This window comes from Populus nigra, chromosome 2 (genome assembly GCF_951802175.1).
Source record: "Populus nigra chromosome 2, ddPopNigr1.1, whole genome shotgun sequence".
Taxonomy (NCBI): Eukaryota; Viridiplantae; Streptophyta; class Magnoliopsida; order Malpighiales; family Salicaceae; genus Populus; species Populus nigra.
The window spans coordinates 40989419-41007090 of record NC_084853.1 but is presented as its reverse complement, the minus strand read 5'-3'; the positions used below and the strand labels follow the sequence as shown (position 1 = coordinate 41007090).

Genomic DNA, 17672 nt, shown 5'->3' with positions numbered 1-17672 from the left:
TAATTATGGTAGATGATGATAGTCCTTTTCCAAAGAAATATGAACACTCGAGGAGGTAATGTTGCAATGTTAAATTATTTACTATGAATATGTACGTGCCATGCAATTCTGAATTAAGAGCAACGTAGTTAAGATTGTTAATTTAATTAAATTTTATAGATATTTCAAATAATATAATTAAATCAGTAATCAATTGAATTCAAAACATATATAAAATTAAATTCAACTTAAGGATTTCTTTCAAACAGGCTGAAAATGATGCCCGGTTTTATACATGTGGCCTTACTGACATGATGATTTTAAATTGGCAGCCGCTTATTTTTACATGCTTTAATTTTGGGGTCTTCGAAGCTTTAATTGAACCTAAATTACAAAGGCACGAACGGTTCATATCTACGTGTACCAGGCTGGAAAAGAAGAAGAAAATCAATCCATTTCCAACCACGTCACAGTAATGCGAATTTTCTAAAGGAGATCATAGTTAATCTGGGCACTGATCGGATATTGACAATGAATAGCCTTTTGTGTGTATGTGTGTGTGTGTGTGTACATACAAGTCAAGCACCGGGAGTACATGTCGTCCGTAATTTAACGTCTGATCATATAACTTTCGAGAGTGGAGAAATTGAATGCATGGTATTTGAATCATGGAGCTGTGGAAAATAACATTAGTGAATATGATGATCGATTCACTCGTTCATCTCGCTGATTAAGCCACTTCTCACACAAAGCTGCTGCGTGCTGTTAAATCTAGACAATCACGTCCACATATATATATATATGTAGACTTACAAAACGAAGTCCTATACGTACTGCTATGAATAACATAAAGGATAGCAGATTATGAGAAAAAAAAGAAATTAAAATTTAATTACAAAATGAATTAGTTTACTACTCGTCCGAACCTGTTAATTCCTTAACCATTATCTGCATGACTTTCACTCTCGTTTGCAAAGACAAAATGTAATCAGCAGTCTCTCTGAAAAGCCCATCCAACCCCAAGGATTCGCCATTAGGAATGAGCTTCTTCAGGGTTCTAACTCTTCTCCCAACACCATACCCATCCCTTCTAGTAGAACCTTCTACACGTGCCATTCTCTTCATCAAAATCCTTCTAGGTCTCTTGCCCTCGGCATGGCGTCCGTGTTTGTGTTTCCTCGGTGGGCATCTTCTCTTGGCTTGTCCTTCCATGACTTTTTCCCACAAAGTCTCGTTTGACTTGTGCACCATTTCTTCATTTCCCTGGACCTTACCCTTGAAAGAAACAAGAAGAGAATGTTCGCCTGCTGAAACTCCCATTACAGAAAAGGTCTCGAATGAATCACTAACTTGCGCAGGCCTTCCAAATTCAATTGCCGAGACAAGACGTTGTATCGCATATGCCACACTTGCGGGCACTTATATACGGTATTTAGGCGTGGGTAATAATTGGTTTGCAAAATGAGGATAATGGAAATAAATTAAGGTAGGGCCCATGCACAAACACAGTTTCATAGAAGGACTCCAAGGGAATGGGATCAATGAACAAGGAAGAGCCAAGTGTACCTAAGGGTGTTGCTTTTTGCTTTGGTTGGACATGTTCTCCAGCTCAATATTGCACATGCAACCACATGATTCTTCACCACCACCCGACTCTCTAATCTAAGCCACCATCTCTCATAGCACCCTCCCATCTCATCAAAACACCCTGGATTATTCCTCCTCCACTTTCCAAATTCAATGTATAATATATATAATTTTGAGTTTGGGCCGGGTCCTTAATATTCTTATTATCTCCACCTCAAAAAACATGGCATCCTCCATATATATATAAATATAAACCCTAAGGCTCATGGTGGTTAAGTAGCTCTTGTTTCCAAATAGGAAAGCCCTATATTACTACAAGCATTTGCAGAGCCTGTGATTAATTAAATATTGTTAATTACTTTGTCAATACTTGTGTTAACAAATGTGGACAATTTAGATCCTAATGTTGGGATCATAAGGTAGATATTCTTCTGACATTCATGAACCCCATTTCCCATCAAAATGATGATTGCTTATTAAGGATTTTATCAGCAAATCATGTCCTGGCACGTCTGGTTCGAAGTACACCAACACAAACTTATCCGAGACAATCTGACAGACAAAACTGCATGCATCCGCATTAGTGATGCTACGGAAGACATTAATTAATTCCAGGATTCAAGATGACGGAGTCTTCATCTTTAATTTTCTCGTTTATAACATTAAGTACTTTGATTCTGGAAGGCTTCTGGTCCTGCCTTGAGAATTACACACATTTTATAACTGGTCATTCTTTCTTCTGCTCTTGTTGGGAGCTAGCTCAAGATCAATAGAACATGCACACACATGCGCAGTTGATAAAGCAATTGATTTTTATCTAGGCATAGATCAAGCACAAGATTAAGTCCAGTTACATGCATGGCTCGAAACATGTGCACCCATGGCTCGATGTGGACTAGGAGACTATATATATGTTTTGTAATAGAGTTCAATCAATAGTGGGTTTCCACGACCATATGTGCACTGCAAGTAACGAACAAGTAGGGAGCAATGTTACGTAGGATGTTCTCTTCCTGTCATCCAGTTGTTGGTACATGTTTGCTTTGTTTATATTGGTAGATGAACTTATAATACAAAACAAACAAATCTTGACGGCTTCGCACATGGATTTATCCATAGCTTCACATATAGGCTGCATTATTGGTTTATTTTTTTCTGAAACTTTGAGAGACGATTATATACCATTGAATAAGGTGTTATTTTTGGATTCGAAGCACCAAACACATACATTTGAAATTAATATTTTCCTTTTCTCACTTTCTTCCTCTCTGTGTTTTTTTTGGTCTTGAATTACCTGCTGGTTGCAAATTAAACGCATCCCTCTCTCATGGTTAAGTAGCTAGCTTCCTTAAGGGTTTTGGGCTAACTTTTACTCTGACAAAACTTAACTTTGTGCCTTATTGTGGGAAGCTTCCACGTTAGCTATATGAACCAGAAAATAAAAAGGGAAATCTTTGTATTCTTTTTTATCAAACAATAAAAGTTTTAATCTTGATTACCTTTATTTTTTGATAAATTATATTTAGTGCTAGGCTATTTATATTAGTGCATGAGTCTATCATCCATGTGTAGTTAACTTAGATCATGTTTGGATATGTGGCTTGGAGTAATTATGTAAAAATTTAAATTAATTTTTTTGCTTTAAATTATTTTTTTCATATTTTTAAATTATTTTAATATGAAAATATTAAAAATAAATTTTAAAATAAAAAAAAATATTTTGATGCATTTTCAAACAAAAAATACTTTAAAAAAATAACTACTATTATAATATTAAACACTACCTTACTTTTTAAATCTTTGTGGTTCACGTATTTGTTAAGATAAAAATATATTTTTTATAATCACCTAACAATTTTTGCAATAAAATATTTTTATAATATTTCATAAATATTCATCTTTGTAGATTATTTAAATTTGACAGCTTTGGATAGCAGTCTTCCTTTCCATTCGAACGTGCGGTGATGAAACCCTAACTTCTTTTAGCACATGCAAAGAAACTAATTGGACCAACTACCCACGTGCCAAGGAATGATAATCCAGGGAGAAGAAGCCCTCCTAGGTGCTTGTGGGCCTCCTGGCCCATTCAACACGCCTACGACACCACTTTTCTTGCATCTCGTGCTGGATTCACAATGTGCTGTCATTTCTTTTATTTATACAATGGCACCCTATTTTATTGTTATCCAATATTTTTCCCTGATTAGTTAAACTTATTAGATAGCGAGGCCATGTTAACCTTCAAAATCTATGAAATTTAAATAGTGAAGGCAAAATCTAAAAAATAACAAAGCAAAATTATGAATCATCAAAATAATAATGAATGAAATTGAAAAAATATAATAAAAAATGATTTAAAATAAAAGAAATAACAATTAAAAATAAGAATTATTAAACTTATTAGATAGTAGGCCTGTGTTAACCTTCAAAACCTGTAAAATTTAAATAACGAAGACAAACCCTAACAAATAACAAAGCAAAATTTCAAATCATCAAAATGCTAATGGATGAGATTGAAAAAAAATACAAAACAAAATCCAAAAGAAAAAAATAAGGATTAAATCTGATATAAAAATAATTTGAAATCAAATACTAAGGGGTAAAATTAAAAACAAAATTAAATTAGAAAATTAATTAAAAATAAACAAATAACAACCTACTGAATAAAGACTAGTTTTGATATAAAAATTAAATAAAACTAAATAATAAAGGCAAAAATAAAAGAAAAAATCAATTAAAAAAAATAGAAACAAAAAAGATAAAGACCAAATTAGGAACAAAAAACAAACTAAATAACACCTTTATATTATGACAAAATAAAAAGAGAGAAAAATAATAGGGGGATGAAAATGTTTATTGAAATCTAGTTTGATATGCTGTTGTCAACAAGCACGATACTAATAGAAAAAGAAAGACAAGGTGTTTCCATTGCCACCTTGGAATGTAATGTTTGATGGTGGAGTATTGTTGCACACACCATCCAAAGAACTAATAGGTTAACCTTATAGTCACAAAAAAAAAACAAAAAAAGTTAATATAAGAAAACGAAAAAACTCTTTTTTGTAAGTTCAAGAATTTGTTTTAGATAAAAATAACAGTCATTATATTGTGTTTTTAAAAACACAAGAAAATCAAATTTTCCTATCTAATCCTCTGAAATATTTTTTTTATGAGAGTAATACAATCATTACACTATACACTTAAGAAGTAAAAAAATTAATATGTCACTAATTAATCTCAAAATATCCTGTGGATCTTTTTTAAAATACTATTTTACCCCTAAATAAAATCATTAATTTTTTTTTTTGTTGAACAGCAAAATGGTAACCCCACAGTTGTGGTAAATAATGAATTATGCAGAGATGCACAATGAATTCTACGTGGGTTTCAAGTTTTTTTTTTAATGTTCTTTTAATGAATGGATTTATTAAAAACATAAATTCTAGGATATCTGCACGTGTATAAGTGGTGCATGAAAAACGTGTTCTGCATGTTCACAATAATTTCTTGCATGTTCAGCCATAAAAATTGAAAAAAAAAGTACACTTTATTTTTCGTTGAAATTAGTATAACTATTTTGAGATATAAAAAATTAAGATAATTGAAATAAAAAGAACAAATTTTTATACACTTCATATTAAAAAATTATATTCTAGAATTTCATATAACAAGGGTTAGAATGATTATTTGACATGATATCAAAGTCTTATTAACCAAGTAACACGAGTTCAAATTTTACTATCCTCATTAATTCTATTTGATAAAAATCAAGCACAATGTATTGTGAATATGTGCAAGTTTCAAGCACAGAGAGCTTTTACTTGAGAATGTATATTAGATTTATTATATAAATTATATATTGTGACCTCAACTAATCACTGAAACTATTAAATTAAGATGTTTTTTTTTTAACATTTTATATTTTAAAAACAAATAAAACTATTTAAAAAATGGTCAGAAACAACTTTATTTTATATTTTATTCTTATCTCTTTAACCAAGTAAATTTATGTCTCTTTTATATTTATTTATTTTGTCCAGTAACACTAACATAATATAACTGCATAATTTAAAAATTCTCGACGTTATCTTTATATTTTCAAAAAAGTAACAGTTTTGGTCATGATCATAAAGATAAGCATAAACTCCTTTTCTTTTGGAGAGTACAGGTTAGTATTGGGAAATTTGAAAATAGAGGGGTAGAGGTGGAGCAGTGGTGAGTTTGTAGGGATGAAAATGAAATTTAACCAAGGATGATTTGTTCGGCTATGACAATTTGTTTAGCCGTTCTGTTTGAAAGAGGGAAGTCGGCTTGTGAAATCCTTTTAGGGCTTCAGAGTCAAGATTAGTCTGAGCTGGTCTCATTCGTCATAGCTAGCCCACTTTCATTTCTCGAGGTTCGGCTAAACAAGACATATGGGTCGCTTTCTTTATTTCGAGATAAGCTGTTGGGCCTCTTTGTACACACTATGGGCCTGTAGTTAAGTTTGTGCTCAAACAGTGGCCCGTTTGTTTGCTGTTGGGCTCTACCATGCTGTGGTCTCCCTCGAACACTGTGTAGTGCTATGCTTGTTATATTATATTGTGATGTAGAGCAAAGTAATTGAAATTTACAAACTATGATGTTGTATTATAAGAAATTTATTATTATTTAGTTAAAATAACCATAAATTATAAAAATTCATTATAGTATTTTTAGTAGCTATGTTAATAAAAATACCACCGCTAACATTTTAAATTTGAAATGTCACGTGAGTTTAATATAATTTTTGTACTTGTATTTATTTTAATTTAAAAGTCCTGCAAAATCAATTTATTTATATATATCATATCATGAATAGCATATAACAAGGTAAAATACTTATTGTTAATATTCTTAATTATATGTATTTACCATAAAAAAAATAAATGTAAGTTTGTTCTTGATAAAGATTATAGTAATTTTTTTTGTGTGGATATAAGGTTGAGAATATAATATAACTATACTTCAAATATTTTAATGGATGTTAAGGCTAAATTCTTCTTTCTATAAAAACAAAATCATCTTAATTTTTTTAAAAAAGAAAAATTATATATTTTAATTTTTTTCTTTTAATTTTTTCTATTGATATTTTATTAGTTTTGAATTAATCGATATAATTTTTTACAGTACCTTTTTTATGAAACATTAGAGTCTTAGATAAATTTCTCAATATTTAATTGATATTTATTTTTTATAAGTATTTATTTTTGTTATTATATTATTAGATTAAAAATAATTTAGAAAAACAAACCTTTTAAACTTAATGGAGCAACGAATCTATATCCATAGCGTATGCACGATTTTTTTCTACAGCTTTTAAAATATAATATAATAAGAGGAAAAGGTGCAAAAAATAATAATTTAAAAACGCTTGCTTTAGAAACGCAAAAGATTTGGAAAAAATAAGAGTTCAACAGGTACATATGATTTGGAAAAAATAAGATATAATGTTTTTATTTGTTTTCGCGCAATGAACTAAAATGTTTCCAGCTATATTCTCTATAGATATTTGAGGAGGGAGGGAGCGTTTGTTAACGGTCAAAACTCAAAACACGTGTTCTCACTGCACGTACCCGAGCCCTTCTCGTACTGTCAAATCAGACGGTGATGTTCTTTCCACGGCTTATGATGTGGCGTAACCACATTAATAGCATCACAAAAGCTATCTGTCCATCTTTATTAATGGGCACACGCACTATTCCATCATACATGTATCATAAATATTTATTTGAATAATATCTTTTTTCTTTTTCTGTTTTTTTTATCTTCTAAAATTAAGTTTTTAAATTGTTTAATTTATTTTCTACTAAATTATTTTAGTTTTATAATCCAAATCATTAATTTAATAAATTAATTAAAGTTGACTCATATTATTATTATTATTATTATTATTATTTATCTCTGGATCGGAGCTTCTATTTACATCATATACAATCGATATGCTTACAGTAGGACATATGAGTTTGCGGGATGTTGTCACGCTAATGGTCGTAAATCACGATTCACACTTCTTACCCAAATCCTTCTGAAAAGGATTGGATTCTGAGTCAAAGTAATCAGAACAAATGATACGAAGCCCGTAGTCTTCAATTACAGTTAGTTTGGTTAGTTAACTTTGCAGTTGGTGGTTTAGTTAGTTAACTTTGCAGTTGGTGGTAAAGTTAGTGGCCTAATCTGACTTACTTGTCACGCTACCATTGGGCCGACCAAAAAGTACTCAAATGGATAATCTCAAACAAAAAATCTTCGAACAAGCAAAATTACTCTTTCGCTTTCCTTGTTTCAAGGTTCGGTTGGATTTTTCGGTGGATAATTATGAGAACCCATCTGGAGATTTCTCTGTCCTATCCAGTTCATGTCATGGTTTGTCCACTTTACTATCTTTTGAAGGTGATTGATGCCCAATACAGTCTTCTCTGCTGGTCACTTTTGCTGTTGGAATTTGGAGTGACAAATCCAATTTCTCCTTCTAGCTGTTTGTAGAGTTTTATAATTTGCTGTTGAACGTCGATCTCCGCCAGCTTGGGTCCTCATGGATCTTTGCAAACACCACAAATGGCAAGATATTAGTTCTATGGTCTAACCCAAAATAACAGGACTATTTTCTTAATTTTATTTTTATCAATAACTTTCTGGGTATTTAGGTGGTATTATTCTATACAAATAATTCAAATCAAATTAAGTTGAACTATACTGCATGCGCGCAGTTAAAAGAAATGATTTACTAGAATCCCAGAGACCAAACGCCCGCTTGTTCCCTTCAATTCTACATAATTTTCAAAGCAGAAGGCAATCCAAAGTTTGTTGTTACAGTGGCTCGGATTGTCAGCTACATTCTTCTGCGAAGCAACATCTGATTCATTTTTATTTTGGTGAACATTCCAATTGAAGTTTTGATTCTGTCCTAATGTATCTTTAGCTTTATGTGCACTGTAGGCTCTCCCTCTCTGTCTGTTTTTTCGAAAAGACATCAAAGGCTCTCTTTAATTCACCAGAAGCTTTTTTTTTTAATTTAACTCACAAATTTCGAGTGTGATCACATTCAGGAACAGCTGTTTTTGATTTGCTAGTCTTAAGAGCTTCAAAGACAATGGATCAAATATACGTCGAATTAAAAGGGCAATCAAATCCAGAGTACACCTCGATAATATACATCCAATTTCAAAGTTTATGTATTGCTGGTGTACGACAGCCTTTTTGATCAACTATTAGAATCTGGTTAATTTAAGGTACTTCGTTGCCATGGCTTTCAACTTCCTCGCCACTAACAATATACGACTAAACAACTTCAAAAAAGAAAAGCAACTTTAGATATGCCACCAGCGGCTTCAGTCCAAGGGAGATTCAAGCTCAGTTTGCCATTAACCAGCCACTCGAAAGCCACCTCAGCTCCATTCAAGAAACACTTCTTTGGAGATGCGTTGGAGTATGATAAGAAATTCCCCCCACCTTTAACATCAATCTTTACACAAGTCTCAGCTTCAGAATCAAAATACCCCAGTTCTTGAATTGTGCCACCACTATTAAACATGTTGGTCAGTCCAATAGGAGCAAATTTGATACTGGTGCCTAGCTTCTTGATGGGCACAAAGCTGAAGATCTCAAATGAAGATGGTTCGATGGTGATCTGCATTGCTTCAGATTTTGGTGATACAAGTAGTAGTTCTTCTGCCTGATTGAGATGGATTATGTACTCTTCAGCATCGCCCATTTGAGCTGCCTCTTTCTTTTGATCCCACTCAATATCAGTAACATGAACAGAACCAGACATCAGCTTGTAGCATTCTGAGTAGCCCTTGATCCTTTTCTCTTTGGGGTCCCATCCAGCTCCTTGGCAATTGAAGGCTCCAATCACACCTCCATGCTGCAAAGTCCAATATGGCAATTTAGTTTCGTTTGACTTCAAAAGATTTCCCTTATTAAACAATTTGACAAATACTGTATCAAGAGAATTTTGGCAGGTATAACAACAACTACTGTTTCCCTAAAATAAAAAAATTCACAAATTTAGTTCCTCAATGCCCTGCGCTATACGTTAAATAACGAAACATGTTGGATAGGAAACAGAATAGAAAGCAGCTATATCCAAAACATAAAATATCGTTTTTATCTAGTCCTTTCAGACAAAATAAATGAATACCTTGTTGAAGTTCCAAATTTTGAGAATTGTTTTCTTGTCAAATAGAGGGTTCCTGAAGAGGCAATCCCTAGTGGGCAGGGCAAAGTGTTGGCACCTGGGAATGGTACCATCAGGGTACACAAGTTTCTTGAGGAGTTCAAAATCATGACCACCGACGGAGTCGCTCACGTATACAGGTCCACCACAAATAGCTCTTGACCCAGCATGAAACTTGGCACACAGATGGTCGGATTGGAACATATCCCAATCAGGTTGTATAATCTGGCCCATCCACATGCTGTTGTAGGCACAATGGATCATATGGACCCCTTGTAACCAATAAACTCCCATGGGATCCCCATTTGGATCCTGGAACCAGAAATCGTCACCTGTAGCAAAAACGTGTCAGATCTAAGCTGCATGGTAAAAACAACTCAAACAAACGTATAAAACAATAAAGGAGACCATATGGTTAGATTTTCTTACCTACTCTTCCCATGGATATCTGCTTTGTTCCAAGGAAGAAGAAATCATTGCATTGTTCCATGCTAGAGATGAGTCCAGATCCTTTGAAATTCTCTGCCAGGGAATCTGACAGGCCCCTGTAATAAGACTTTGCAAGCTCAACACGGCCTCCATATTCTTCAGACACATACTCAAGAGTCTGCATTAGACAATTTAGATTTAGATACACGATAATTAAGGAACTCCAGTATAGAATATCCAAATATTCATAAATAAAAATAAATATGGAAAAGAAATACATAAAGAAAGTCTCACATGAATGACATCTACTTTCACTCCTGTAATGCCGACACTGGCAAGGTAGGAGTGCATAGAATCATAGAAATCTCCTGCTTGGTCAGGCTGAACAAGACCAATACCGCCTTCAATGATCTTAACCACAGCGAGATCATTCATTGTCCCATCAAGACCAGCAGACAGTTTGCAAGGAATGATCTTTGAATTCAAATGAGTAGCACCTGGCCTAACGCCACCCCAGGCACCACAGAGAGCATGCCACACATAAATATCATCCAACCCTTTAAACTTTGTCCTCAAATCTCTCGTGAAAGCTTTCATGCCATAACTGTCGGCCTTGCAAGAACAACTTCCAGAGCTCCCAGTGGAAACACTCTTTTCATCTCCACAGAACATGACATCCAGCTCTTGTTTCAACTTCTGAATTTTAGATTCAAAAGCAGACAAGTCAGTAACACCAGATTGGATTGCCTTATCTCGATCCTTCTCAGCATGCTCGAGTTCAATTGCCTTTGAGATAAGCATCTTTGGTTTCTTTGGATCAAATGAAGGAGGGTGAGGACCCAGCATAGACCCTCCCTTGTACTCTCTAAACTTCTCACATTCATCAAGCCTGTGAAGCCTGGCAGTCATTTGAGTCCCACCAAGAACAAGGTTTTTAGCATCCTCGTTCGGATTCTCACCATCAAAATTGATGCTTTGCCAGCCATCATCAATGATAAGAAACCTTGGAGAGACACCACCCTCAACAAAATCATTCACACCATGCCATACACCAGCAGGCTCTACGGTCAAATAAAATGCATCCCAAGTGCACCACCCAAATTTATCAATAAGAGAAGGGGCAGCCTTCTCTTCCAAAAGCTTGAAGGTATTGAGGTGGACCCTAAGGGCACTATAGGCCTCATTCATGATATGGTAAGGATTTTCAGACACATGAACATAAGCAATAGCATCAAAAGATGAGGCTGTCACCTTAGTAGAACCGCTCTCAGCACAAATCATGACATGGCCATCAGTTCCAGGATGGAGAGCAGACCTAAAACTTCCATCAATGACGGGTATGATTATGACATAAGACCTTATTTCAGGAACATTAAGGAGAACCCATTGAGTTTCCATTTGCAAATCAGAACCAGAGTTACCCACCCACATGGTAGACCACCAAGTTTTGAATCTAAAGATGGACAAAAATTCCCTACCCGTGAACTTACCAAGGGAGTTGATTAAGCGGTCTGACGGAGCCTCTTTGTGGAAACCCAGGAATCCGCCCTTGTGCGACAGAGCTTGGACACGCCGGAGCAGAGCAAGTGGAGCATCAGGGGGTTTACAGATAGAAGAAAGCAAGGGAGCAAAAGTCACGTTGCTTGGAACTTCAGAAAGCAATGGAAATCCCTTGACACTAAATTTCCCATTCGACAAATCAAAGTTTTTGTCTGAACTATCATCATTTTTACGAATGCTAAGAGGTGGACTAGCGGGATCATTTGGGGGAGCCATAGCAGAGGAAAACAGAGCAAAAACGGAGAAAGCTAATAGAAGAATAAAATGTTTGGAAGAATAACTAAATTGAGGATTTTATGGAGTTCTGTAAGGAACTCTTATGGAAGAAAATCACTGAAATATTTTTTTTAATGAATTACAAACTGTGAAAAGCAAGTATATATCCTCTTAGAATGTATAAGATCTTGAGCTCAAAGTATATTTCTGCACAGAACTAGAAGGTGAAATCAACAATATACAGTTAACAAATATAGAACTTGACACAGAATTATACGTGTAAACAATTTTAGACGGACTAGAGGCTTTGAAGAGACTTGAGATCACACACGGAAAAAAAAAACTCATTCACTATAGAAACTCGAGAGCACAAAAGAAAAGGCTAATAAGCGCAGAAGAGGAGAATAATTGCTTGCATGTAAACAAATGGGAAGGCAATGCACATATTTATACAGAAAAAAATGGAATGGGTACGTGTACACAGAATCAATAGAAGTTACTACTAGAATTTAAAGTAAGCTATGTTGTCCAGAGGAGAAGGCTGGGCGCGTGTACATGATGGCTGGTTACAAGTTGTAACTTACAACAATCTTACACGCTCTAAACAGTGACAAAACTGAGTAACCTTTAACATGTAAAAAAACAAAAGAGAATCATCTGTTCCATTCGGACAGTGACTGGAAGTAGTAGTTACTTCTCGAATAGAAATTTTCTTCAAAACCCAGAGGAGAATTAAATCGCGACTTGCAAACCATGCATGCGAACTCATTTACCGGCAATTTCTTAAAGTAGCACTACGTGTTAAAATTAATTTTATTCCAGTAAAAATGGCTGTGTTTCTGAGGCTGACCTAAAAGTCCAGATTATGGTGGCCACTGTTTGGCGTTAGGGACCTGGAAAGTTCTCTGTGAGATTACACCTTACATTATGTTTACTAATTTGACTTGCAGGTTTCAATTTTTAAATACCGTATGGTGGACTCTGATATATACACTCGATACATGGAAAAACTACACGTATTTTCTACAATTTACACATCTTTATAAATATCTAGATATTTATATTAAATATTTTATAATTTAGATATTTATATAATATATTTATTTGAAATATTTTAATGTATTCTGTAAAATATTTATTTTAAAAAAATTATGTAAACAAATCTTTCAAAAAAGCATAAAAAAGAGACCAGAGGCCAGATGCGGAGCTAAAACTCATTTTTCTGGAGGGTGATGGCGTACGAGGGACCACCAATTTCCTGCTCCTTCAACTTCAACCTCCTCGAGGAATTTGATTCGCTAAACAATTATTTTGCTAGGGTAAACTTTTCTGGGAGATTTTCGGTGATTACGTGGGGGATAATTAACCGACCTTAGATCTAGAAAAAGAAATATTGTTCTTAACATGAATAGAACTTCCTTAATCAAATCTTTTCTTAGTACATAAGGTAAGTATTGAGCCTCTAAATTGCTTCTGCCTCCTCCTCCTCCTTATATTAAGCCTGTAAATTGCTTTTACCTTTTTATAAATTTAGGAATGGTTTGAAAGTAAGAATTGTTGACGCAGGTTTGCTCATACTGTGACAATCAATTGATTGATTTGTTGATTATCACGTAATTAATTACCTTCGCTAACATATTATGGTAGCAGAGGGCCCAGATCCTGTAGTTGTGCCAAAGAAACACCCGAATTACTCTTACCATATTATACTTTATTTTGTTACAGGTTAAAACGAAATGAACGGGTTGCTGCGACGCATCGATTTCTCTGGAACGTTGCCGGAGGAGATGCAAGTTGGGAACTAAAGCTTCTCCCCTCGAATATTTTAAAAAACTTGCTTGCAATAACAAAGCAGAAGCAGAAGCAAATTTAATGAAGATATAAAGCAGGTAATAAATTGGAAAAAAGAAGAAAAGTATATCCACTGCTTCCCTGGGTATTTCAGCGTATAGCTAGCTAGCTGCTCTTGGAAGTCAAGTCCGCAATGGTGACCTTTCTCCTTTAGTGATTCTCAATTTAACTTTTTCTTGAACTCCCTTTTTGGATTGGGTATATTCATTTTCATTTGTTTTTTCTAGAACATAAAAACCTCCTCGGCCTGGCTCTTTGAAAAGCAGCAGCAGCTGCTTATCCACAGCTGAATATTCCTCGATAGGAACGAATGCGGAGAATTTCATGATTTTACCAGTAACCACAGCACGCCACGCTTAGGCCAGGGAATCGCCATGATGTCGAAAGTCACTACAATAAAATTAATAAATATAAATAAAAATATTGATGGAATATTTTTAATGATATATTACAATGAATTTTATTAATAAAAATATTCTTTTGATATATACTAAAAAATTATAATAAAAAAATTTAAAATTAAATCAAAAAGTATGATGACATGTTACTTATATCAACGGATTAATATCGTCGATAAAATATATCCATAAATTCGTTGGTAAACTGTTCACTTCTCTCTAATACTATTCATCATGTCAATTACAAAGGGAATCACTGACGGAAAATTCCGTCAGTATTTTTCAAAGAGCTCTAGAACTGTTCACTTTTCATTATATTGTTAATTATTATTTTTTTCAGATAAAATTACTAACAAATTGATAAGTCTTCTATGTTATTTGGTGAGTTTCTAAAATTTTTTTATTAAATTGAAATTTTAAATTAAATATTACATACGAAATCACTGACGGATTGAAAAGTCATCGGTGATATTTGACTATTTCTAAAAAACTTTAATTAAATTGAAAAATTAAATTAAATATTATAAACAAAATTACAGACAGAATAATTAAAAATATTAATATTTTTATATCCATCGATAAACTTGTTAGTAAAATATTCCAATAAAAAGACGAGAATCTCTCATTTCACAACAGACGATCCTCTTTTTCTTCTTTTTTATATGTAAAAAATATCAACATCTTTTTTTTTATTTATCTTCTTATCTCTTCTCAACTCTTTCTTCTCTTCTCCATACTCAAGTATATCTTTTTCTTTTCTTTTCTTTTTTTGGTTTTTTTTAATTAACATACTTTATGAATTTGTTTTTTTTCTCTTCTCAACTTCACTCGCAACTACATTAAGATATAATTTTTCTTTTTTTTATCTTTTTTCATGTTTTTTTTGGCATTATATTTGTTTTTTTAATTTTTTATATTCTTAATAACTGTATGAATGTTGTTGTAGGATTTTTTTTTTCATATGAGATCAACTTTTAGTTGATTTATTTATAGGATTTTAAATTTTTAGTAATCGCAAATTTATTTTTTTCATATGAAATTATTTTTAGTTGATTTATTTATTTGTTGTTGTTTATTTTTTTTGTTATTTATTTGTTGTAAATTTGTTTGAGTTGATTTTTTTTCCACGCAACTCAATTCCGAGGTATTATAAAGTGTTGATTTATATTAATTTAATTATTTTATAGTTTTGTTAAATAGATTTTTTTAAAATATTTTTAAATAATCACCAACAGAATTGCATACGGTATTTTTGTCGGTTATATAACAAGCTTCCCGAGAAAAATACCGACGGGATGAAACAAATAAATTTTTTTTAGCTTGTTTTTTCCATCAGTAAATTCATCAGTAATAATATTTTGTTATTACCGACAGACTTACTAATAAACAAAAAATTATCGATGAGTGTTTCACCGATGAAGCATTTTCATATGTGATCTCGTTGGTAAATTAATTATCAATGAAATGATAGCATAAACACTAATCAAAAAAAAAATCTGTTGATAAATATAATAATTCTGGTAGTGTGCGAGGATGAGGTTTTCTATTCTTACTCGTTAAAAACCGGCCGATGTTCAAATCTCCATGCCAAAAAAATAGAACTGATCGTTGAATACAATAACTTCAGTAACCAAGGGAGTAATTTGGAGAAGTTTTCGTTCTAGTCTTTGGAGTTCTGGGTTTGTTAGTGTGTGCGCGTGTGTATATGATGTTATCCTGCTGATCTTCCGAGAGAAATCAAGGAGGATATGATTTACTGAGAGGTTCTTTTCAATTAAGTTTTGTAGATTGTGATATTTGTCCCCTTTTAATTATATACTTTGGATGATCTTTTCTTTTATCTATTTCGGGACATTTTGGATAGCACTAATATATAATTATTCTCAAGAACTTACCATGCTTGTTATGTTAACATCTAGAATTTAAAATTTTAAAGTGACTGTAAGAAAAATATTATTTATAATTAAATATTTGAGTGAATCCCAGGTAAAGAAATACAGAGATTTGATCTTGCGAAGATCTCTAGATACTCATGTCGTAAAAAAAACAGTATATTTCTTTATTTTATAGTGTTTTTTATGATCTTCTGAGAATTTCAGGTATTTATAATGAAATGTGCAGTAATATTTTTGTATTTATTTCGTGTGGATATACCAGAATCTTCGACTCGGCAGGACTGGGGAGGAGGAGAAGATTATTTTGGGAAATGGATTCTCTAGTCATGCGTGGCCGAGTCAATTGCCTAGCCATGTAAGTTCCGATGGGTCGGTCGTCAAACTGTCGGTGGACCAAAGACCAATCAAATGATAGAATTGTGATTCTTCTATAATTATTATATTTACAGGGAAGCTGATATTTCTTAAATCAAGGGCCGGCATGCTTTTAAATTATGCGCCGAGACATTGGTCAGCATTTTTCTTATTTTCTCACCCTATCCAACGCCCTTTTTCTTCTTTTTTCGCCTTAACTGTTCTTTGTAGATTGTATGCCGGTCGGTGTCGAAAAGTTATTTTAAGTATTGTTCGAGATTGTGGCGGAATTATTTTTTTTTTACATTAATGATTTAAAAATATGAATTAATTTAAAATAAAAATTACAAATATAAATAATTAAATATCATAGAAGACTTTTTTTAAAAGTAATGAAAACATATGGGCCAGACAGAGGCCTGCTAAGGTTATAAAGGAGACTTGCTTGGGTCCAGATTCGCCGGCCATTTCGATAATGATCAAGATGAATAATTTTTGAGGTGTCTGGCAAAGCTTAGGCCTTGGATTCACTGTAAAATAATTTTTGAGGGTACAAAAAATTATTTTTTGCTAATTTAATTTTGGGATTGAGTTTGGTTCTGAATGATTATTTTTTCTAATCTATTTTTAATTGTTCAACTCGTAGATTAAATTTGATCAGCTTCTCTAGATTTTTTCCGGTTTTTGCAACTCTTTAAAATCAAAACTGTCAAGTTTAATTTTGATTTTACTAAGTAGTTAAAGCTTGAAGGAATTCCATCATTTTTTATTCTTCTAATGCCACCACCTTCACCTCATATGCCTCCCGCCAAGATCATCACCCAACACCACCACCTCCTCCAACGCATTCCATTTCCGTTGTCATTGCCTGCACCTCCTCCTTCAACACATTTGCCATTTTTAGCATGAATCGTGAATTGATGTATGGCTTTGCTGTTGCTCTTTCCACCCAAATTCATTTCAAGGCCGTAAAACACATAATGTTATCGATGTCAGCTTTGCTAAGCTCCGAGTCAAAACTAACAACATGTTCGTTCGTGTAGAGAGAACCTCGCTGCTTTCGTGTACATCTTAATCTTCTAGAAATTCAAGCGAGTTCAATTTTCTTTTACGGGGGATCATACTATTTGATTGTGACAAGAAACATTTTAACAAGCGGAAAGATTTTAGCTTGTCCCAACAGAAGCTCAAGGAATCACTGTGACA

The 17672-nt window shown here is 33.3% G+C and overlaps 2 protein-coding genes across 2 annotated transcripts; both read right to left on the bottom strand.

Moving 5' to 3' along the window:
* Positions 1–617: 617 nt before the first annotated feature.
* On the bottom strand, positions 618–1392 carry LOC133683107 (transcription factor UPBEAT1-like). Its single transcript, XM_062106629.1, has one exon. The coding sequence runs from the start codon at positions 1297–1299 to the stop codon at positions 892–894; it is 408 nt and encodes a 135-aa protein (XP_061962613.1). The 5' UTR covers positions 1300–1392; the 3' UTR covers positions 618–891.
* Positions 1393–8676: 7284 nt separating this feature from the next.
* Positions 8677–12395, bottom strand: LOC133681409 (stachyose synthase). Its single transcript, XM_062104452.1, has 4 exons — positions 10487–12395; positions 10193–10370; positions 9728–10095; positions 8677–9451 (listed from the first exon to the last, which is right to left on the bottom strand). Exons 1-4 carry the CDS (start codon positions 11966–11968, stop codon positions 8876–8878), a joined length of 2604 nt encoding a protein of 867 aa, XP_061960436.1. The 5' UTR covers positions 11969–12395; the 3' UTR covers positions 8677–8875.
* Between the last annotated feature and the right edge of the window lie 5277 nt (positions 12396–17672).